At 43.8% G+C, this 24,688-nt stretch overlaps 1 protein-coding gene across 2 annotated transcripts; it reads left to right on the forward strand.

Annotated features, from left to right (window-relative positions):
• Nucleotides 1-1,664: 1,664 nt before the first annotated feature.
• Nucleotides 1,665-8,909, forward strand: LOC311140341 (CD276 antigen-like). 2 transcript variants are annotated; one of them, XM_084175362.1, is made up of 5 exons: nucleotides 1,665-1,790; nucleotides 6,180-6,252; nucleotides 7,021-7,374; nucleotides 7,570-7,860; nucleotides 8,394-8,909. In XM_084175362.1, exons 2-5 carry the CDS (start codon nucleotides 6,201-6,203, stop codon nucleotides 8,579-8,581), a joined length of 885 nt encoding a protein of 294 aa, XP_084031488.1. In that variant the 5' UTR covers nucleotides 1,665-1,790; nucleotides 6,180-6,200; the 3' UTR covers nucleotides 8,582-8,909. The 2 variants fall into 2 exon arrangements, with proteins under 2 accessions (XP_084031488.1, XP_084031487.1); XM_084175361.1 differs by lacking the exon at nucleotides 1,665-1,790 and adding an exon at nucleotides 4,427-4,476.
• Nucleotides 8,910-24,688: the final 15,779 nt, after the last annotated feature.

Consider the following 24,688-nt stretch of genomic DNA (forward strand, 5'->3'; position numbering starts at 1 on the left):
TGTTGTCATTAACCCTTAAAAGCTAAAGTCTAAGTATCTTATTTTAATTAAATCAAATATAGAATAATTTTTTTTTGCATTCCACATCCAGGGGCGGTGTGTTCATTAGGGCGATATGGGCGACGCACTGCCAAACGGGAAAAGGAAGGGATTTCTTTTCTAATCAATTATATCACGGCAACAGTAGTTATCAGTGTTCTAATCTAGACGTCTGATCTGCCACTAAATGTCCAATCAGGCTAAAGTCGTGCTTCAAATGGCCCCGCCCCTTTTGGGGCGATTTCAGTCAGGTTGAAAATCGCCCCAGAAGTCTCTCATAGACTCTCATGTAAAATCTTTTTTTTTCAAATATCAGAGCTTTCAATACAATCTCTATGGGTTCCGGGAGGGCTTGCACTTACGCGCTTTCGTCATACGTAACATAACCATGAACGTAACTAAGAAAAGAGCGGGTAGCAGCGTCAATCAATTCACGTACTACTGTCAAGATGGCTAGCGTTCAGTGCAACTCGATTGTCTCTTTGAAAGAAGTTCCTTTTTGTCGGCGAACAAATCAAGATAAATTGGCAACGAAACAATTAGGACCTCCCAGACCAAATTTAATAATTCAACAGGTATCTACTAAAGGGGGAAAGTCCTACACCCGAGGATTTTCCAAAAATTGGTACGAACGAAAAACCTGGCTAGCAGGCTGCGATGTAGCTAATGCAGTCTTCTGCTACCCCTGCTTACTCTTTCACCCTGAAGGCGGCACGGCAGACAGCACCGCTTGGACAGCGACTGGTGTAACGGACATGCACCATCTTTCAGAAAAGATTAAGAAACATGAGCAGTCAAAGACCCACATGGATAGCTGTTTGAGATTGTCTGCTTTAGGGAGAGTGAACATTGCCACTCAACTGGATGAGGGATACAGGCTAGCTGTCCGCCGCCACAACGATGAGGTTAGCAAGAACCGCCACATCCTCTGCCGGCTAATCCAGTGTGTGAAGTTTTGCGGAGTGTTTGAGTTAGCTTTGCGAGGCAAAGATGAAACTGAGGGCTCCACCAACCCTGGTATTTTTTTGGGACTTGTCAACTTTGTGGCACAATTAGATGAGGTGTTTTATGGAAATGCATATTGTTTATGCAGTGTTGAGGAATGTGAAAGAACACCCTTGATTATTTTTACTGTGATAACTTATTTTGCTTTTGTAAGCCAACACTTTTGAGATCAGTCAATAAATGCTTCTGTTATTGACTTATATGCTGCCCCTGTCTTCATGTTGTTGCTGGACATATCTTTTTTTAAATGTGTGTAGGTCACCTAAATCATCAGAAAAATTGCCCCCCCTGAGAATTTCTTCAGGAGCCGCCACTGTGCACATCTCACTACTTATATGATAAGGTTTGGATGTAAGGTCCCTTTTCATTTTCTCGCCAAATCATGTCCATATCATCCTAAAGTAGCAAAAACAATTTCTGTAACTCAAGTGGATTATTTATCTTTAGGCTCCCCTAATGGTATATACTGTTTATAACAAGTGTACAGCTATCTAACTTTTTATAAATTACGAAATATTAGATAAATTTACCTCAGAATCGTTTTGTTAGTGTAGTGCGACATAAAGTGGTTTCTATGACAATAAAACCGGGAGCTAGTTATCCCACGTTACCCTACGTTTACATCGCGTGGTACAAAACACGGATTGAATATCTTCCTGAATTTCCTCTGGTTTTTGTAGAACCACCTGCAACGGAACATTTTTAAGATACACGAATCGAGAACGAGGAAGAATCGCCAAGATAAGGTTTTAAATGCAAAATATATTCACATCACATTGTTTTGCCCGAATGGAAAACTCGGGTGGGGAGTTATTTGCAGGCTATCTAGCTAGTTAGCCATTTTATCAAACACAAACAAGACACAGGCAGTCTAAATAGCGATTTAATGTTATTTTTTCACCATCATTGCGAACATTGGCAAAGCAGGGTGCAGACAAGAAGTCAGTGTTCTTTTTCAGCTACTCAGGCAACGATAGCATGGCAGCATAACTATAAAGATGACGTCATCACAAGTGTACACGTATAGTTAAAACGCAGATTGTTTTGCTCCAATTCAATGTGTAACTGCAATATCCTTAGTTCAACAGACAAAGTTTTAGCCTATCAGCGTCCGAAATTAGCCTACAAAATGTATTTATTTTTGGAATGTTCGTTTAAATAGGAGCTGGGTTTTTAATTCTGCTGTTTAGAAATGAGACCGAGGCTTAGGCTACATCCAGGGCCGGTCCTTGCTGTTATTTTATAAATGCCCATCTACAGTGGGGGAAAAAAGTATTTAGTCAGCCACCAATTGTGCAAGTTCTCCCACTTAAAAAGATGAGAGAGGCCTGTCATTTTCATCATAGGTACACGTCAACTATGACAGACAAAATGAGAAGAAAAAAAATTCCAGAAAATCACATTGTAGGATTTTTAATGAATTTATTTGCAAATTATGGTGGAAAATAAGTATTTGGTCAATAACAAAAGTTTCTCAATACTTTGTTATATACCCTTTGTTGGCAATGACACAGGTCAAACGTTTTCTGTAAGTCTTCACAAGGTTTTCACACACTGTTGCTGGTATTTTGGCCCATTCCTCCATGCAGATCTCCTCTAGAGCAGTGATGTTTTGGGGCTGTCGTTGGGCAACACGGACTTTCAACTCCCTCCAAAGATTTTCTATGGGGTTGAGATCTGGAGACTGGCTAGGCCACTCCAGGACCTTGAAATGCTTCTTACGAAGCCACTCCTTCAATGCCCGGGCGGTGTGTTTGGGATCATTGTCATGCTGAAAGACCCAGCCACGTTTCATCTTCAATGCCCTTGCTGATGGAAGGAGGTTTTCACTCAAAATCTCACGATACATGGCCCCATTCATTCTTTCCTTTACACGGATCAGTCGTCCTGGTCCCTTTGCAGAAAAACAGCCCCAAAGCATGATGTTTCCACCCTCATGCTTCACAGTAGGTATGGTGTTCTTTGGATGCAACTCAGCATTCTTTGTCCTCCAAACACGACGAGTTGAGTTTTTACCAAAAAGTTATATTTTGGTTTCATCTGACCATATGACATTCTCCCAGTCCTCTTCTGGATCATCCAAATGCACTCTAGCAAACTTCAGACGGGCCTGGACATGTACTGGCTTAAGCAGGGGGACACGTCTGGCACTGCAGGATTTGAGTCCCTGGCGGCGTAGTGTGTTACTGATGGTAGGCTTTGTTACTTTGGTCCCAGCTCTCTGCAGGTCATTCACTAGGTCCCCCCGTGTGGTTCTGAGATTTTTGCTCACCGTTCTTGTGATCATTTTGACCCCACGGGGTGAGATCTTGTGTGGAGCCCCAGATCGAGGGAGATTATCAGTGGTCTTGTATGTCTTCCATTTCCTAATAATTGCTCCCACAGTTGATTTCTTCAAACCAAGCTGCTTACCTATTGCAGATTCAGTCTTCCCAGCCTGGTGCAGGTCTACAATTTTGTTTCTGGTGTCCTTTGACAGCTCTTTGGTCTTGGCCATAGTGGAGTTTGGAGTGTGACTGTTTGAAGTTGTGGACAGGTGTCTTTTATACTGATAACAAATTCAAACAGGTGCCATTAATACAGGTAACGAGTGGAGGACAGAGGAGCCTCTTAAAGAAGAAGTTACAGGTCTGTGAGAGCCAGAAATCTTGCTTGTTTGTAGGTGACCAAATACTTATTTTCCACCATAATTTGCAAATAAATTCATAAGAAATCCTACAATGTGATTTTCTGGATTTTTTTTCCTCAATTTGTCTGTCATAGTTGACATGTACCTATGATGAAAATTACAGGCCTCTCTCATATTTTTAAGTGGGAGAACTTGCACAATTGGTGGCTGACTAAATACTTTTTTTCCCCACTGTATGTGGTTAGCCTACCGTTTGTAAAAGACCAAAAAACGACATCGGCACAGGACCAAAACATTTATTAAAAAAACGTTTGCTCGTGCTTACTGTGGTGTAGCCTACCATGTCGGCCCACAATGGAATTTTATGAATGCCCATTCATGTGGTAGGCCTACCATTTGTTAAACATGCCATTGCATTGGCTTTATTAGTCCTGATTCCTGTGACTAATCAATTTCGTTATTTAAACTCTGTATCAGCTACCCAACATTAACAGGAGTTATCACGAGCCTATTTGCAATGTGTTTACACAGCACGAAATGATTGCTATGATCAGCTTGTCAAAAAATTGACGGAAACAAACTTGAAACCACTGATCATGACAATGGGGTGAAACTCCTGGACAACAGTTGTGATTGTCCATTCCATATTGTCCATTTTACTTTGACCTGTCCTGTTTTTAGGATATGTTTGTTAACATGACAGCGCACATTTTATTTGATTGAGCCCCATTTAGGTTAGGCTATTTGATCGGAGAAACCAGCCTGTAGGCTACAGAAGAGGACGCATGCAGTGCATTAGCAAAGTATTCAGACTCCTTGACTTTTTCCACATTTTGTTACATTACAGCCTTATTCTAAAATGGATTTTAAAAAATCTCATCAGTCTACACACAATACCACATAATGACAAAGCAAAACTGTTTTTTAGGAATTTTAGCAAATTTATTAAAAATAGCAAATCTGAAATATTACATTTAAATAACTATTCAGACCCTTTACTCAGTACTTTGTTGAAGCACCTTTGGCAGCAATTACAGCCTTGAGTCTTCTTGGGTATGACGCTACGAGCTTGGCACACCTGTATTTGGGGAGTTTCTCCCATTCTTCTCTGCAGATCCTATCAAGCTCTGTCAGGTTGGATGGGGAGCGTCGCTGCACAGCTATTTTCAGGTCTCTCCAGAGATGTTCAATCAGGTTCAAGTCCGGGCTCTGGCTGGGCCACTTAAAGACATTCAGGGACTTGTCCCGACGCCACTCCTGCGTTGTCTTGGCTGTGTACTTAGGGTCGTTGTCCGCTCTTGAGCAGGTTTTCATCTTTGCTCTGCTCATCTTTCCCTCGATCCTGACTAGACTCCCAGTCCCTGTCACTGAAAAACATCCCCACAGTATGATGCTGCCACCACCATGCTTCACCGTTGGGATAGTGACAGATTTCCTCCAGACATGATGCTTGGCATTCAGGCCAAAGAGTTCAATCTTAGTTTCATCAGACCAGAGAATCTTGTTTCTCATGGTCTGAGAGTCCTTTAGGTGCCTTTTGGCAAACTCCAAGCAGGCTGTCATGTGCCTTTTACTGAGGAGTGGCTTCCGTCTGACCTCTCTTCCGTAAAGGCCTGATTGGTGGAGAACTGCAGAGATGGTTGTCTTTCTGGAAGGTTCTCCCATCTCCACAGAGGAACTCTGGAGCTCTGTCAGAGTGACCATCGGGTTCTTGGTCACCTCCCTGACCAAGGCCCTTCTCCCCCGATTGCACAGTTTGGCCAGGCAGCCAGCTCTAGGAAGAGTCTTGGTGGTTCCAAACTTCTTCCATTTAAGAATGATGGAGGCCACTGTGTTCTTGGGACCTTCAATGCTGCAGACATTTTTTGGTACCCTTCCACAGATTCCTTCGACCTCATGGCTTGGTTTTTGCTCTGACATGCACTGTTAAATGTGGGACCTTACATAGACCGGTGTGTGCCTTTCCAAATCATGTCCAATTAATTAAATTGACCACAGGTGGACTCCAAGCAAGTTGTAGAAACATCTCAAGGATGATCAATGTTAATGTGTGCACAAAATTAGAGCGAAATAAGCTTTATGTGTGTATGGAAAATGTCAGGGATCTTTTATTTCAGCTCATGAAACATGGGATCAACACTTTACATGTTGCGTTTTATATTTTTGTTCAGTAAAATAAAAACTACTACTAGAACTACTGTCATCTTGTGAAACACATCAATAATAGAAATACAATGTATACAATTTATCCATTTTTACCCTTCTTAATTATCCATTAGTAGTCATTTCTGGGGATTTGTTGTGTAGTTAGTTAGCCAACCTCTTTACACTTTTCACCCACATAACAGAAAAAGTTGAAATAGGCGTACTTCATCAGTTATCCTGAATCTTGGTACGTCTGACTGAGACAAGAATAGCCATGTATGTTGTAACTTAAGGCATGTAGTATTTTCAATATATGGATGTGATCCACATTGTTTTTCACATGTTAGCTTTCTTTTTACAGGTCTACTCAAAAGTGTGTGGGATGAAAAGACAAGGCATCTCAAAGTTTATTTCGGTGTCACTGCTTTTCTCAGGTAGCTAGTTATTATATTCCATCATCTTATCATGTGTAAACATGCAGGGTGTATCAAGGATGTATTCATTAGAGCACACAGTAGCAAGACATTTTGCACCATTGCACGTAGGTCCCTCCCTGTTCTGTTTGCTTCTGTTTGCTGCAGTTTGGTTCCTAGTGAATACATCCCAGGTATGGCCATGCTGCAGTTTAGCTTACAGAGTTGAACGTAAACTCGTCAATACCATCATAACTAGATGATGCCCATAGTATGTATCCGTCATATAATATGTTTTTAACCTCTAAATATTCTAAATATTCATACTATATGTTTAACCTCTAAATATTCCATTTTAATCCAGTTGGAGCATACTAACAGGGGCTCTTCATGCGGTAATTCTAATATACTGTAAATCTACGTCACAAAACCCACAGTTTGGATCGCTGAGTAAACATTTTCTGTACTTCAATGATGACTTTGCTATAAGACAACCCTATGTGGCTAAGCATTTCCACAGTCACGGTTGTAGTGTAGATTGTCACTGTGGCTTTGCAGCTACAACAGAAACAGAATATTCATCACATTCTCATACTAAAAATGAGGAACCAAATTAAGTTGCAAAATGAATTTGTATACTAACATTTAATAAATCATTATTTAGAATGTTGGTTTTACAACAACAGTCACCAACAAGCTCAAAGTTATCACAGTATCTTTGGTGATATAATAAAAGAGAATTGAAGTTTCTCCCTAATCTATGGCTGTATTGTCTGTCTCCTTCCTTAGCGATTATTGAGGTTCAGTTCCTTATTTCACCTATGGGAGTGGCAGCTCCGGGCAGTGACATCACCCTTAGCTGCTATTTCCCTCCGTCTAAAAACCTGAACCTCAAATACCTGATCGTCAACTGGCAGCATGGAGAATCAGAGGTGGTCCACAGCTATTACTATGGGAGAGATCAGCTGGAAAGACAGAGTGTTGTTTACAAGGGACGCACTCATCTGTTTGAAGACCAGATCGCTGTGGGAAATGCCTCACTTAGACTGAGTGGGGTACAGCTGAGTGACCAGGGCCAATACACCTGTTATGTGACAGATGAACAGGGAAGCACCAAGGAAAAGCTACTACTTCTAGTGGCAGGTTAGAGTATGTATTTTTGTCCTTTCAGATTTATCAGAAATCTTGCATCTATGGGGGATTAAAAGACAAATAAGTATTAAGCTACCTGCACAAAATCAGCTCATAGTCATCTACTTGCCTAAAGCCTTTTGCAGTCAGAATTCTCCTATGTTAAGAGTTTAATGTGAGTATTGTTGTTGTTTTTGTTTACCCTAGCCCCCTTCAAGGAGCCCCAGCTCTCTGTACAGTCATCCTGTGACAGCTTCTTCATCACCCTCAACTCCTCCCAGGGTTTCCCCCAGCCTAATGTGTGGTGGACAGACTCCATTGGAGGAGATCTCTCCAATCAGAGCCACAGCCGTATTGGCCTGGACAGCAGGGGGCGCTATGAGGTCCACAGCTCCATGGAGGTCAGGCCAAACAGTACACTCACCATCATTGGTGAAATGAGACTGGATGTTCTCAATCAAAGCTTCACCCGCTCACTCACCCTCCACCCACTCCCAGGTAATGTTGTGACCTACCAACTGGTTTAGAGGTAGAGCAATGTGACCAAGTATGGATCACTGATTTAGTGATGAAATATTAAACCATTGCATAATCACTAAGGGCTAAACCCTGACGAGATAGTGTGTTACTCTTACACAAAGTCTGCAATGTATGAATTCTAGACACAATTTGTAGTCAAACACACCCATCTTAAATAAGGATTTGACATTTCTCTTCATGAGGGCAAATGAGTCATATGAGCATTGTGTATAGATGTACTGCATGCAAGAATAACACCATTTCCACAGGGGGCCAGTATGAAATATGTATGCACTCAATAATTGTAAGTCGCTCTGGATAAAAGCGTCTGCTAAATGACTAAAATGTAAATTGGATCACTAAAAATACCATTGCAGAGTGCAACTTCCCATGAGAGGAACTGTTCGCAATGACCTCAATGAAATGTTCAGTGACCAGGCAGTACTACTAGAGGAAGAGGTATTTGGGAGGTGAAGCTGAAAGCCTGTCTCTTTCTCTCTTCTCTTCTACAGAATGCTGTGAGGTGTCTCTTGCCACCAGGGGCAGACTGGCTTTGGGATTATTAGGGATAGTTCTCTTGGCAGGATTAGCAATGTCACTCATTTTGTACTACAGACACAAGCCTGAAACACACCAACACCAGATGGTCCCACGTGATGATACAACAGGACAAGATGAGGCTCCTGAAACAGAGACTTGATATGTCATGACAGAATACTAGTTTGAGAAGTCTAAGCTTACAGGACTGTGTTTCAATGTCACAAATATAGGTGTGTTGCTGCCTTTGAAAAATGTCCACACCCTCTTGGTTAAGTAGTATAGGGTACTTTCGTAATTAAAGGAGCTGAACTCCCAATTGTGTTTTAAGTTTTTTGATGAGATATTTTTTTATTGAGGGTGTCATTTAAAAATGTTGATAGTAAAAAGTTGCCAAAATTGCTACATATTGGATAGGAGAAATTGTATGTATGTATTAAATGTATACCATACATATAAATCGTTGGATAACAAACGTAATGGTGGAAGTGTAAAGCTAATGACTATAAAAGTGTGCTGTTTTCTATCGATTTATACAGCTTGTGTTATAAGGGAGGTCCAAGGCAGGTTGGATTAATTTGCATACACAGAGGGACCAGGGAATCTGGTCACAATATGGACGCAGTGGGCAGATAAGAGACAGATTTTATTACAATGTGTAGACACAACAAATCTCGATCAGATATTGATAGGATCATCTTGAACGAATGAGGACAACCACACGTTAACTGTGGCTAGAGTGTGTGTGTGTGTGTGTTTAAGAAATGACTCCTGATCTGAGCTCTTAATAACCTCTCTCAATGACAACCATGCACACACACCTGTATAAGTCTTACCATGAGAAAAGCACTAGAGAAGTGGCTGAGGAGGAGCTGACCTTGCAGAGATCTAAAGGCTGAGAATCTACAGCTTTGTGTGAACACAGTTAAGACTAGAAGAAAGTCTGTTTGACCTTATCCCTCTTCACTTCTACAAAGCTAAGAATACATAGTCTATATTCACACTGCTGGGAGAGAGAAATACCTGCACAGCAAAACCATCCTCCATGCACAAATACACACATGCAAACACGGATGTAAACACACCGCACCCGCCTCCTTCGTTTAATCCATGACAGCATCAATACACTCCATTTCAGATCTAATGGAGAGACAGTCCTCCTGAGAGAGGGCGTAGGAGTCAGAGATATGTAATGGGTCTGTAGTGGGGTGGGCACAGAAAAAAACAAAAAATATACCATAAAAGCCTAGACCGAGTAGTCGCTTATGGTCGCTGTTTCATACCTGTCGTTTATGAAACGACGCCCATTAGCGGCTGTTTGGGCTACAGGAAGGCACCCCATAGCACCATCAACTGCCAGGGTATTCCCTCAAGCATAATGCGCGGTGAAGTTGTTTTCCCCTAAAAGAAAACCTACACAGAAAGAGGTTGACCATGGAAAGTAAAGTCGCAGAGGCTAACTCAGAATAAAATGAATCAGCTGTCTTCGGTGTAGTCGATTTTTAGATAATCTACCCAGCTAATATGGTATTTACCGAACCATGAGCCTCCAAAATGTAAGTGGCATACAGCAGACGCTGGAATGCAATTTGTAGTAGCTAAATGTTCCAATATTATTGTCCCAATACAATTTCCATTCTAATCTTTTAGCCACAATGGAAAGTGGTGAAAGGTTAGTCTTGACGCATACAAATCCAATGTCCAGAGTTCGATTCAAGTTGAAAAATAAGAATCAATTTATTTGTAGTTCTTCTGGAGACAACATAAAAATAAAAAAATAAAAAAAATTAATTCTGATAATTCAAACTAAAGAAACAAACAGCATGGTAAACATTGGCTGGTATGGTCAAAATACTGTGTCCTGCCATTCCAGTCACTCCCAGTAGGCCTTGGAGCATGTATGCCTTTTAACTGTATTCCCGATCGGCCTGTAGAGGGGGTACACACACTTGACAGGGGTTAGTGGCAAACACACATACAATAGAAATTCTTCATGAATTGGAAACATCCAAATGTACAATATAACCTATTTGGCTCCCACACAATGGGTACTCCGAGTCGACATTCACGTCATAAGAAGGAATTCCCGTCGACCATGCACCAAAAAATAAATTATAATAATATAATAATCCCATTGACCCCCATTGTAAAAGAGCCAACCTCGTCATCGATTTTTAGATATACAGAAATAACAAAAAATGACGAAAAGCTGCTGTGTTATTCAATATACATGTAACCAGGTCAAAAATCCCAACATACGGTTCGCAATGGTACAACTTAGAGCCCTGTGGCTATTCAAATCAAATGTTATTTGGTCGCATACACAGGTTTAGCAGATGTTATTGCGGGTGTAGCGAAATTATTGTGTTCCTCGCACCAACAGTGCAGTAATATCTAACAATACACACACATCTAAAAGTAAAATAATGGAATTAAGAAATATATAAATATTAGGACGAGCAATGTCGTAGTCCGGAGTATATGTATATATATATATATATATATATATATATATATATATATATATATATATATATATATATAATACAGTACCAGTAAAAAGTGTGTACACACCTACTCATTCCAGGGTTTTTCTTTATTTTTACTATTTTCTACATTGTAGAATAATAGTGAAGACATCAAAACTATGAAATAACACATATGGAATCATGTAGTAACCAAAACAAGTGTTAAACAAATCCAAACATATTTTATATTAAAGTAGCCACCCTTTGCCCTGATGACAGCTTTGCACACTCTTGGCATTCTCTCAACATGCTTCATGCATTTTAATTAACAGGTGTGCCTTGTTAAAAGTTAATTTGTGGAATTTCTTTCCTTCTTAATGCATTTGAGGCAATCATTTGTGTTGTGACAAGGTAGGACTGCCACAGGAAAGGAAGACCCAGAGTTACCTCTGCTGCAGAGAATAAGTTCATTAGAGTTAACTGCACCTCAGATTGCAGCCCAAATAAATGCTTCACAGAGTTCAAGTAACAGACACATCTCAACATCAACTGTTCAGAGGAGACTGCGTGAATCAGGCCTTCATGGTCGAATTGCTGCAAAGAAACCACTACTAAAGGACACCAATAATAAGAAGAGACTTGCTTGGGCCAAGAAACATGAGCAATGTACATTAGACTGGTGGAAATCTGTCCTTTGGTCTGATGAGTCCAAATTTGAGATTTTTGGTTCCAACTGCCGTGTCTTTGTGAGACACAGAGTAGGTGAACGGATGATCTCCACATGTGTGGTTCCCACCGTGAAGCATGGAGAAGGAGGTATGATGGTGTGGGGGTGCTTTGCTGGTGAAACTGTCAGTGATTTATTTAGAATTCAAGGCACACTTAACCAGCATGGCTACCACAGCATTCTGCAGCAATACACCATCCTATCTGGTTTGCGCTTAGTGGGACTATCATTTGTTTTTCAACAATGACCCAAAACACACCTCCAGGCTGTGTAAGGGCTATTTGACCAAGAAGGAGAGTGATGGAGTGCTGCATCAGATGACCTGGCCTCCACAATCACCCGACCTCAACCCAATTGAGATGGTTTGGGATGAGTTGGACTGCAGAGTGAAGGAAAAGCAGCCAACAAGTGCTCAGCATATATAGGAAGTCCTTCAAGACTGTTGGAAAAGCATTCCAGGTGAAGCTGGTTGAGAGAATGCCAAGAGTGTGCAAAGCAGTCATCAAGAGAAAGGGTGTCTACTTTGAAGAATCTCAAATATAAATATATTTTGATTTGTTTAACACTTTTTTGGTTACTACATGATTCCATATGTGTTGTTTCATACTTTTCTACAATGTAGAAAATAGTAAAAATAAAGATAAACCCTGGAATGAGTAGGTGTGTCCAAACTTTTGACTGGTACTGTATATATGTACAGTGGGGAGAACAAGTATTTGATACACTGCCGATTTTGCAGGTTTTCCTACTTACAAAGCATGTAGAGGTCTGTAATTTTTATCTTAGGTACACTTCAACTGTGAGAGACGGAATCTAAAACAAAAATCCAGAAAATCACATTGTATGATTTTTAAGTAATTAATTTGCATTTTATTGCATGACATAAGTATTTGATACATCAGAAAAGCAGAACTTAATATTTGGTACAGAAACCTTTGTTTGCAATTACAGAGATCATACGTTCCCTGTAGGTCTTGACCAGGTTTGCACACACTGCAGCAGGGATTTTGTCCCACTCCTCCATACAGACCTTCTCCAGATCCTTCAGGTTTCGGGGCTGTCGCTGGGCAATATGGACTTTCAGCTCCCTCCAAAGATTTTCTATTGGGTTCAGGTCTGGAGACTGGCTAGGCCACTCCAGGACCTTGAGATGCTTCTTACGGAGCCACTCCTTAGTTGCCCTGGCTGTGTGTTTTGGGTCGTTGTCATGCTGGAAGACCCAGCCACGACCCATCTTCAATGCTCTTACTGAGGGAAGGAGGTTGTTGGCCAAGATCTCGCGATACATGGCCCCATCCATCCTCCCCTCAATACGGTGCAGTCGTCCTGTCCCCTTTGCAGAAAAGCATCCACAAAGAATGATCTTTCCACCTCCATGCTTCATGGTTGGGATGGTGTTCTTGGGGTTGTACTCATCCTTCTTCTTCCTCCAAACACGGCGAGTGGAGTTTAGACCAAAAAGCTCTATTTTTGTCTCATCAGACCACATGACCTTCTCCCATTCCTCCTCTGGATCATCCAGATGGTCATTGGCAAACTTCAGACGGGCCTGGACATGCGCTGGCTTGAGCAGGGGGACCTTGCGTGCGCTGCAGGATTTTAATCCATGACGGCGTAGTGTGTTACTAATGGTTTTCTTTGAGACTGTGGTCCCAGCTCTCTTCAGGTCATTGACCAGGTCCTGCCGTGTAGTTCTGGGCTGATCCCTCACCTTCCTCATGATCATTAATGCCCCACGAGGTGAGCTCTTGCATGGAGCCCCAGACCGAGGGTGATTGACCGTCATCTTGAACTTCTTCCATTTTCTAATAATTGCGCCAACAGTTGTTGCCTTCTCACCAAGCTGCTTGTCTATTGTCCTGTAGCCCATCCCAGCCTTGTGCAGGTCTACAATTTTATCCCTGATGTCCTTACACAGCTCTCTGGTCTTGGCCATTGTGGAGAGGTTGGAGTCTGTTTGATTGAGTGTGTGGACAGGTGTCTTTTATACAGGTAATGAGTTCAAACAGGTGCAGTTAATACAGGTAATAAGTGGAGAACAGGAGGGCTTCTTAAAGAAAAACTAACAGGTCTGTGAGAGCCTTACTGGTTGGTAGGTGAGCCTTACTGGTTGGTAGGGAATTCTTACTGGTTGGTAGGTGATCAAATACTTATGTCATGCAATAAAATGCAAATTAATTACTTAAAAATCATACAATGTGATTTTCTGGATTTTTGCTTTAGATTCCGTCTCTCACAGTTGAAGTGTACCTATGATAAAAATTACAGACCTCTACATGCTTTGGAAGTAGGAAAACCTGCAAAATCGGCAGTGTATCATATACTTATCCCACTGTATATGTGATGGGATGTATAGACATTATGGACAGTATGTGGATAGATATACTATATATATCTGAAGAATACGTGGATAGAATAGTATATGTACAGCAACAGTTGAATAGGATGGCCTTGACTAGAATACAGTATATACATATGAAATGTGTAAAACAGTATGTAAACATTATTAAAGTGACCAGTGTTCCATTATTAAAGTGACCCGTGTTCCATGTCTACAGTGCCTTCGGAAAGTATTCAGATCCCTTGACTTTTTCCACATGCTGTTACGTTACAGCCTTATTCTAAAATTGATTAAATAAAGACAAGTCCTCAGCAATCTACACACAATACCCCATAATGACAAAGCGAAAACATGTTTTTATAAATTTTTACAAATGTATAAAATACAAACAACAGAAATACCTTATTTAAATAAGTATTCAGAGCCTTTGCTATGAGACTCAAAATTGAGCTCAGTGGCATCCTGTTTCCATTGATCATCCTTGAGATGGTTCTAGAACTTGATTGGAGTCCACCTGTGGTAAATTCAATTGATTGGACATGATTTGGAAAGGTACACACCTGTCTATATAAGGTCCCACAATTGACAGTGCATGTCAGAACAAAAACCAAGCCATGTGGTCGAAGGAATTGTCCGCGAGACAGGATTGTATCGAGCCACAGATCTGGGGAGGGGTACCAAAAAGCATTTAAGGTCCCCAAGAGCACAGTGGCCTCCACCATTCTTAAATGGAAGAAGTTTGGAACCACCAAGACTCTTCCTAGAGCTGGCCGCCCGGCCAAACTGAGCAATCAGGGGAGAAAGGCCCTGTTCAGGGAGGTGACCAAGAACCCGATGGTCACTCTGACAGAACTCCAGAGTTACTCTGTGGAGATGGGAGAACCTTCCAGAAGGACAACCATCTCTGCAGCACTCCACCAATCAGGCCTTTATGGTAGAGTGGCCAGACGCAAGCCACTCCTCAGTAAAAAGTACATGACAGCCCGCTTGGAGTTTGCCAAAAGGCACCTAAAGACTCTCAGACCATGAAAAACAAAATTCTCTGGTCTGATGAAACCAAGATTGAACTCTTTGGCCTGAATGCCAAGCGTCACGTCTGGAGGAAACCTGGCACCATCCCTACGGCGTAGCATGGTGGTGGCAGCATCATGCTGTGGGGATGTTTTTCAGCGGCAGGGACTGGGAGACTAGTCAGGATCGAGAAAAAGATGAACAGAGCAAAGTACAGAGAAATCCTTGATGAAAACCTGCTCAGGACCTCAGACTGGGGTGAAGGTTCACCTTCCAACAGGACAACGACCCTAAGCACACAGCCAAGACAACACAGGAGTGGCTTCGGGACAAGTCTCTGAATGTCCTTGAGTGGCCCAGCCAGAGCCCAGACTTGAACCCAATCGAACATCTCTGGAGAGACCTGAAAATAGCTGTGCAGGAATGCTCCCCATCCAACCTGACAGGGCTTGAGAGGATCTGCAGAGAGGAACGGGAGAAACTCCCCAAATACAAGTGTGCCAAGCTTGTAGCGTCATACCCAAGAAGACTTGAGGCTGTAATCACTGCCAAAGGTGCTTCAACAAAGTACAGAGTAACGCAAACAGTGGCATACCCGAGCCAGACCAGAGACAGGGGAGTGAATTCCCTACCATCAGCAACTAAAGATAGCGTTCCTCAGTGGAATGAGAGCAGAGATAAGCAGAACCATTAAAAAGACCCTGATTGGCTGCGGCACAGCAACACTCATTAAGAGAGACCTAAAGGGAGTTCAGTCATGCCAACTCTCGGGGAGATAGTGAGGCCAGAAAGAAAGGGGCAGTGTCCTGGAAATCACAGTCTGTTTAGTTTTTTTGTCAGTTCTGCTGGGAGTAGATTCTAGAGAGGAAGAGACTGAGGAGACAATTGATCCAAGTTGTGAGGTGTTTGAATTGGCTACTATTGACCTAGCACTTCAACAGGAACAGAAACCTAATTTGACATTGACAGTAATATGTAAGAAAATTAAAGGATACAAGGCTTGCAGGACAGCAATCTGTTCAGCAGACAAACCAAAGGGAGTGAGGATTGATGGGGAGAAAATCATAGTGCGATCTGCCTCTGGTCACCAATTTATTGAAAGGTTATCAGCCCCAATAACCCTAAAATATGACCAATCAGGAGGAGAGGCAACCATACCCGTCCTGATATCTAAGCTGTTGTTGTGTCGAGCAAACGTTGCTAATTATGCTGTGTGACCAAGGAGAACCGCTGACGCTGTATTTTCATCATAAAGGTTTATTCATAACAAAGGGTTACAGCGTCGATTTACAGATACCTGCAGATACCTGGAGATAACTGATATTCCCCGAACCTTAATGGAACTTGCTGATGATGTGGTACCAGGCCCCACTAAAATGTCCCCTGATGACCTACACTGTACTCTCTGGTATAACCAACACCCATGTCCAGATTCGATCTATGAGGAAGCACTATTAACAACCACAGAAAGGACTGTAGCCTTGAAATGGTTTCACTATGACAACACCCACGCAGCAGTGGAAGTGGAACTAGGGCCCCAAAGTCAGAGACTGTTCAGGGAGAGATGGAGCCCACATGTGTCCCTAGCAAAGGAGCCAGCAGAGGACTGGAAAGTAATGGGCCAGTGGGTATCCAAGGGTAAGAGGATCACTGATTGGGTCAACATTGTGAATGGAGATCAGCACAGCACATCCACGGATAGGTATCGTCGGAAATTGAATTGGAGAGCCATTTAGATGAGGGTAGAGATTGTAGAGGATTTCCTGTGTGAAAAAAAGTAATAGAAATTGGGTGATGAGAAATGCTGAATTGCATTGTTTAAGCAAGAATGGTATTAAATTCATGCTTTCTAGTTATGTGTATGCAAATTTGCTATTCGTTTTTGGTGGTGTGTGGATAGAATTTACTAATGCCAGGATTTAGTAAACGAAGCAGAGGGTAATGTGAAGCGGATGTCTGAACAGTTTGTTTATACAACAGTGAGTTATGCAGACAGTTCAAGTTGAACAATGGGAGGTCGTTTTTACTATTAGGCTGGTGGCGTAGTAAACATTTTTAGAAGGTTCTGGATTTATTAAACAATAGGTTTATATTTTAATAAATTAATGCAACAGGTTTAAATCAGTAGATTACCGGAAGGTGGTTATGGGTTTGTTATTTATAGGTTTAGTGAATTTAATGAAAAATTTAGTTATCCGATGTGTTCTGAGGGGGGAGTTTTTCGTTTTTCGTTTTTTCCCAGGATGGAGGGAAATCTCCTACAGTATATGTTAAGGGACAGTAGGAGACAACGTATCAAACTTTATTTTAAATAGATGCCTGGAATAAAATATCACTGCTTACTTATACGAAGTAAGGGATTATATTGACAAATGAGTGAAATATGACACTAAGAAGGGTGACAGGAACAATATACGGGGAAACAGATATTTCCTATGTTCTTGATTAAATTTTGCATTTTTGCCATTTGGCAGGCGCTCTTATCCGGAGCGACTTGCAGTTGGTGAGTGCATACATTTTCATACTGTAAAGAAAGGGGCAATCCTACGAGATAATGTCTGGCATAAGGATAAATTATAAAATGTATTAAAGTCACTGTTTTGATATGCGGAAATATTGACATATGGGTAAAGCAATGTGTCAATAGGGGGGATGGTAGAGCAGGTTAGGAAAAACTTTGGTAGAGCAGGAACAGGTTACTTTGGTAGAGCAGGAACGGGTTAGGAAACACTTTTAAACTTTGGTAGAGCAGGGACAGGTTAGGAGACACTTAGGAAACACTTTGTGGCCTAGGGAATAACGAATTACTAAAAAAAAATGTTTTTGTTCCAGATGTGTCATCTGTGCACAGAATAATCACCAAGGTAGAAAGAGCACCCCAGGGGGAATATCCCCTGGCAAAATATCCAGTCCAGCAATTGGAAATTGATTTTATAGAGTTATCACGGAGTGAAGGGAAGAAATTGGGTACAATGCCTACCAATAGTGTTGATCACGATTAGGATAACCCCAGATAAAGAGGGACTATCTCCCTTTGAAAAGGTAGAAGACACTCTAGCAGAACATATGAGGAGACTGTTCATTAACCAAACACGTATGTCAAAGATTTTGTGCCCAACAGGAGAACTAAAGAAGAAGATAACCCACTCAATCCAACCAGGTGACTGGGTGTGGATCCAATTCCTGTTGGGAAGGTCCATATCAGGTCCTGTTGGTGATGGCCTTCGCTGTAAGAATCGCCGAAAGATCCACCTGGGTGCATGTCACACACTGCAAAAAGGTAAACCCAGCTACACCTGACGAACAAACACAGAGTTAGGAGAAAGAACCGATCACCACTAGGGCTCGGGGGTTGGCTCCTTAATGAAGATTCCCCTACCCTGTCTGATGATCCCTGTGTGATTTCAATAGAAGGTAAAGCAATGGGTTGGCCTCTGGCGTCTGACATGTTCGCAGGACGAGGGTGGGGATTCACAGGTATGCTGAAGGTAGGTGGCTGTCTGATTGTGGGGGCCATACTCCTAGCACACTCAAACCCGCTGACCAGCCAGAAGTGGTAGTTAATTTAACTCAAGTCAGTAAGGACAGGCCCGAGGAAGGTAAGAGCAGGCAGAGAAGGCAGCTTAACGTAGGGAAAGGGTAAGTACTGTCTGAAAGTCCAAATCACGCTAAAACAGGTAAAGGCTACTGATGAGGGTATATTGGATTTGACCGCAAATGCTGTGAAGATCCATTAGTGGCTTTCCGGGTAGAGATCAACCCAGCGGATGTTACAGTCCCGACCAGTGAAATATCTCCTTCAACTGAAGTGAGTGAGACTGGGGCTGTGGTGAAGATAGTGCAAACTATAGATTTGAAGGAAGTAGTGGAGGTGGAAACTGGGTTGGAATGGATACAGTATACGGCAAGAACTATGTCCAAAAAGGACTGTTACGCCTGTGGGACAGCTAAACCTAGATTGACCACTACTCCGTTACTCTTGACGGGCCTCAACTCTCCGTCAGGTTTATCTTGCATGGTTAAATTGTCCAAGTCACCTGGGAATGTGGTGATGGAGTCTTGTATTGACTTGCAATATCTGTATCCCCCGGTAACGACGTCCCCCCGACCTAGATTACCTCCGTTTGAAGTCTCAGGGGAATCTTATTATTGTTTTTCTAGGATTTACAAGAGTAGGATACGGGGTAGGGCATCTTAGCTCCTGCTCCCACATCGAGAATGTCACAACTAAAGAGACCATGACCAATCTCTCCTCTTTGTTGCAGCCAGAGGATTTTAGTAACCAAAATCAGGCCCGTCCTGACATCTGGTGGTTGTGTGGTGGTAACAGATTATGGCCTAATCTACATGCGAATTGGACCGGAACCTGTGTGTTGGCCCAGCTGGTAATGCCTTTCACTCTCATCAAACGATCCAACATGTCAAAAACTGGTGGGTTGTCACGTAGAAGGCGAGACCTCCTCCCAGGATCCTTTGATGAGAGGGTGTATGTCGATGGGATAGGAGTACCTCGAGGGGTTCCAGAAGAATTCAAAGCTAGGAATCAGATTGCAGCTGGTTTTGAATCAAGTATTTTCTGGTGGGCAACAATTAATAAGAATGTGGATTGGATAAACTACATCTACTATAACCAACAGAGGTTTGTTAATCACACTCGTGATGCAATAAAGGGATTGGCTGAGCAGACAGCGGCAACTAGTTTAATGGCATGGCAGAATAGGATAGCTTTGGATATGCTTTTGGCTGAACGGGGCAGGGTTTGTGGTTTGTTTGGATCTATGTGCTGTACTTTCATCCCCAATAATACAACACCTGATGGGTCAGTGACTAAGGCCCTCCAGGGACTCACCACGCTGGCAAAGGAACTGGCTGAGAACTCTGGCATTGACAACTCATTAACTGGTTGGTTTGATAATATGTTTGGAAAATGGAAACAGATTGTGGCAACAGTGGTGGGGGGAAGTTCTGGTGGGAATGTTCAGTTTGGTGTTATGTGGATGCTGTTTAATCCTGTGTGTGCGAGGTCTTGTGTTAAGGTCTTTGGAAAAGGCAGTATCCCTGCAGATGGTGAGGTGTGGACCTGTCCCAAACTCAGACTGATGGAACGACTACCTATATCCTCCCGCTCTAGTGGAAGATGCAGAACTGTCACACTCTGGCTCCGGGACTTGTATTTGAGCCAGGGTGTATTCGTGTTGTTGGGGTTTGTTTTGGTTAGGTTGGGAATAGGGTGTGTTCATTTGGGTGTGTGTGGTTTTGGTTAGTTCTTGTGTAGTCATGTGACTCCCAATCGGAGGTAACGAGTGTCAGCTGTCGGCTCGTTATCTCTGATTGGGAGCCATATTTATCTGTATGTTTTCCTTTGGGTGTTGTGGGTTTTTGTTCCGTTTCGGTCAGTGTACCGTGGACTTCATTGAGTCGTCTTTTGTTTTGTAGTTCTATAACGTTTAATTAATAAAGTCATGTTTCTTGGACACGCTGCGCCTTGGTCATACTTAGACGACATAGACGACCGTGACAGAAAAACCCACCATTCTAGGACCAAGCGGCGTGTCAAGCGGCAACAGGATCCACCTACACAGGATTCATGGACATGGGAGGAGATACTGGATGGAAGGGGTCCTTGGGCACAACCGGGAGAATATCGCCGCCCTCGTGAAGAGCTGGAGGCAGCTAAAGCCGAGAGGAGGCAATATGAGGAGGCAGCACAGAGGCAAGGCTGGAAGCCCGTGAGCACTAGCCAAAAATTTCTTGGGGGGGGCCTTAAAGGGAGTGTGGCGAAGTCAGGTAGGAGACCTGCGCCTACTCCCTGTACTTACCGTGGAGAGCGAGAGTACGGGCAGACACCGTGTTACGCAGTAGAGCGCATGGTGTCTCCTGTACGCGTGCATAGCCCGGTTCGGTACATTCCAGCTCCACGTATCGGCCGGGCTAGATTGAGCGTTGAGCCGGATGTCATGAAGCCGGCCCAACGCATCAGGCCACCAGTGCGTCTCCTCGGGCCGGCTTACATGGCACCAGCCTTACGCATGGTGTCCCCGGTTCGCCTACATAGCCCGGTGCGGGTTATTCCTCCTTCCCGTACTGGTCGGGCGACGGGGAGCATACAACCAGGTAAGGTTGGGCAGGCTCAGTGCTCAAGGGAGCCAGTAAGCCTGCACGGTCCGGTATTTCCGGCGCCACCTCCCCGCTCCAGCCCAGTACCACCAGTGCCTACACCACGCACCAAGCCTCCTGTGTGTCCCCAGAGTCCTGTGCGTCCTGTTGCTGCTCCCCGCACTAGCCCTGAGATGCGTGTCCTCAGCCCGGGACCACCAGTTCCGGCACCACGCACCAGGCCTATAGTGCGTCTCGGCCGGCCAGAGTCTGCCGTCTGCCCAACGGCGCCTGAACTGCCCGTCTGCCCAACGGCGCCTGAACTGCCCGTCTGCCCAACGGCGCTTGAACTGCCCGTCTGCCCAACGGCGCCTGAACTGCCTGTCTGCCCAACGCCGTCTGAACTGTCCGTCTGCCAAGCGCTGCATGAACTGCCCGTCTGTACTGAGCCTGCAAAGCCGCCCGTCTGCCATGAGCCTTCAGAGCCGTCCGCCAGACCGGAGCCGCTAAAGCCTTCCGCCAGACAGGAGCCGCTAGAGCCTTCCGCCAGACAGGATCAGCCAGAGCCTTCCGCCAGACAGGATCAGCCAGAGCCTTCCGCCAGACAGGATCAGCCAGAGCCTTCCGCCAGACAGGATCAGCCAGAGCCTTCCGCCAGACAGGATCAGCCAGAGCCTTCCGCCAGACAGGATCAGCCAGAGCCTTCCGCCAGACAGGATCAGCCAGAGCCGTCCGCCAGACAGGATCAGCCAGAGCCTTCCGCCAGCCATGAGCAGCCAGATCCGTCAGCCTGCCATGAGCAGCCAGATCCGTCAGCCAGCCATGAGCAGCCAGATCCGTCAGCCTGCCATGAGCAGCCAGATCCGTCAGCCAGCCATGAGCAGCCAGATCCGTCAGCCAGCCATGAGCAGCCAGATCCGTCAGCCAGCCATGAGCAGCCAGATCCGTCAGCCAGCCATGAGCCGTCCAGCCAGGATCCGCCAGAGCCGTCCAGCCGGGGTCCGCCAGCCAGCCAGGATCCGCCAGAGCCAGCCAGCCAGGATCTGCCATTCAGTCCGGTGCTGCCCCTTAGTCCGGTGCTGCCCCTTAGTCTGGTGCTGCCCCTTATCCTGGTGCTGCCCCTTAGTCCGGTGCTGCCCCTTAGTCCGGTGCTGCCTCTTAGTCCGGTGCTGCCCCTTAATCCGGTGGGGTTAAGTTGGAGGGTGGTCAGTTGGAGGAGGCTACGGAAGCGGGTAGTGACTATGGTGGGGTGGGGACCACGACCAGAGCCGGAACCACCGCCGAAGAGGTATGCCCACCCAGCCCTCCCTGGGTTAGCCCTAGTTGAGGCGCGGTCGCAGTCCGCGCCTTTAGGGGGGGGTACTGTCACACTCTGGCTCCGGGACTTGTATTTGAGCCAGGGTGTATTCGTGTTGTTGGGGTTTGTTTTGGTTAGGTTGGGAATAGGGTGTGTTCATTTGGGTGTGTGTGGTTTTGGTTAGTTCTTGTGTAGTCATGTGACTCCCAATCGGAGGTAACGAGTGTCAGCTGTCGGCTCGTTATCTCTGATTGGGAGCCATATTTATCTGTATGTTTTCCTTTGGGTGTTGTGGGTTTTTGTTCCGTTTCGGTCAGTGTACCGTGGACTTCATTGAGTCGTCTTTTGTTTTGTAGTTCTATAACGTTTAATTAATAAAGTCATGTTTCTTGGACACGCTGCGCCTTGGTCATACTTAGACGACATAGACGACCGTGACAAGAACATTTCAATCCTGATGAATCTGTATTAAATTAGACAATTTTTGATGTTTAAGTATACTATCTTTTCAATGAAAGTTATAGTGAAAATCTAAACAAGAAGTGTTATGGTTGGAAGTAAAATTTGGTAGCATGCCAGGCAAATTGTGTTATTATAGGGTGTTTTGTACTAGTGATTCATTCTATATGCAAATCAATTTATATGCTTCAATGTGTGTGATTCATTTTTATAACAAGATATAATTTGGGAGTACAGTGGGGGAAAAAAGTATTTAGTCAGCCACCAATTGTGCAAGTTCTCCCACTTAAAAAGATGCGAGAGGCCTGTAATTTTCATCATAGGTACACGTCAACTATGACAGACAAAATGAGAAAAAAAATTCCAGAAAATCACATTGTAGGATTTTTAATGAATTGATTTGCAAATTATGGTGGAAAATAAGTATTTGGTCAATAACAAAAGTTTCTCAATACTTTGTTATATACCCTTTGTTGGCAATGACACAGGTCAAACGTTTTCTGTAAGTCTTCACAAGGTTTTCACACACTATTGCTGGTATTTTGGCCCATTCCTCCATGCAGATCTCCTCTAGAGCAGTGATGTTTTGGGGCTGTCGCTGGGCAACACGGACTTTCAACTCCCTCCAAAGATTTTCTATGGGGTTGAGATCTGGAGACTGGCTAGGCCACTCCAGGACCTTGAAATGCTTCTTACGAAGCCACTCCTTCGTTGCCCGGGCGGTGTGTTTGGGATCATTGTCATGCTGAAAGACCCAGCCATGCTTCATCTTCAATGCCCTTGCTGATGGAAGGAGGTTTTCACTCAAAATCTCACGATACATGGCCCCATTCATTCTTTCCTTTACACGGATAAGTCGTCCTGGTCCCTTTGCAGAAAAACAGCCCCAAAGCATGATGTTTCCACCCCCATGCTTCACAGTAGGTATGGTGTTCTTTGGATGCAACTCAGCATTCTTTGTCCTCCAAACACGACGAGTTGAGTTTTTGCCAAAAAGTTATATTTTGGTTTCATCTGACCATATGATATTCTCCCAATCCTCTTCTGGATCATCCAAATGCACTCTAGCAAACTTCAGACGGGCCTGGACATGTACTGGCTTAAGCAGGGGGACATGTCTGCACTGCTGGATTTGAGTCCCTGGCGGCGTAGTGTGTTACTGATGGTAGGCTTTGTTACTTTGGTCCCAGCTCTCTGCAGGTCATTCACTAGGTCCCCCCGTGTGGCTCTGGGATTTTTGCTCACCGTTCTTGTGATCATTTGACCCCACGGGGTGAGATCTTGCGTGGAGCCCCAGATCGAGGGAGATTATCAGTGGTCTTGTATGTCTTCCATTTCCTAATAATTGCTCCCACAGTTGATTTCTTCAAACCAAGCTGCTTACCTATTGCAGATTCAGTCTTCCCAGCCTGGTGCAGGTCTACAATTTTATTTCTGGTGTCCTTTGACAGCTCTTTGGTCTTGGCCATAGTGGAGTTTGGAGTGTGACTGTTTGAGGTTGTGGACAGGTGTCTTTTATACTGATAACAAGTTCAAACAGGTGCCATTAATACAGGTAACGAGTGGAGGACAGAGGAGCCTCTTAAAGAAGAAGTTACAGGTCTGTGAGAGCCATAAATCTTGCTTGTTTGTAGGTGACCAAATACTTATTTTCCACCATAATTTGCAAATAAATTCATAAAAAATCCTACAATGTGATTTTCTGGATTTTCTTTTCTCAATTTGTCTGTCATAGTTGACGTGTACCTATGATGAAAATTACAGGCCTCTCTCATCTTTTTAAGTGGGAGAACTTGCACAATTGGTGGCTGACTAAATACTTATTTTCCCCACTGTATGTGTGTAATATTTAGTCAAAGGGTGGATTGATA

Source organism: Coregonus lavaretus (assembly GCF_964263955.1).
Source record: "Coregonus lavaretus genome assembly, chromosome: 13".
Lineage (NCBI taxonomy): Eukaryota > Metazoa > Chordata > Actinopteri > Salmoniformes > Salmonidae > Coregonus > Coregonus lavaretus.

Excerpts from the sequence above, each read along its gene's own strand:
- LOC311140341 (XM_084175361.1), top strand. Across the intron at positions 6,253-7,020 it reads GGTGTCACTGCTTTTCTCAG|CGATTATTGAGGTTCAGTTC; the intron begins GTAGCTAGTTAT and ends CTCCTTCCTTAG. Across the intron at positions 7,861-8,393 it reads CACCCTCCACCCACTCCCAG|AATGCTGTGAGGTGTCTCTT; the intron begins GTAATGTTGTGA and ends TCTCTTCTACAG.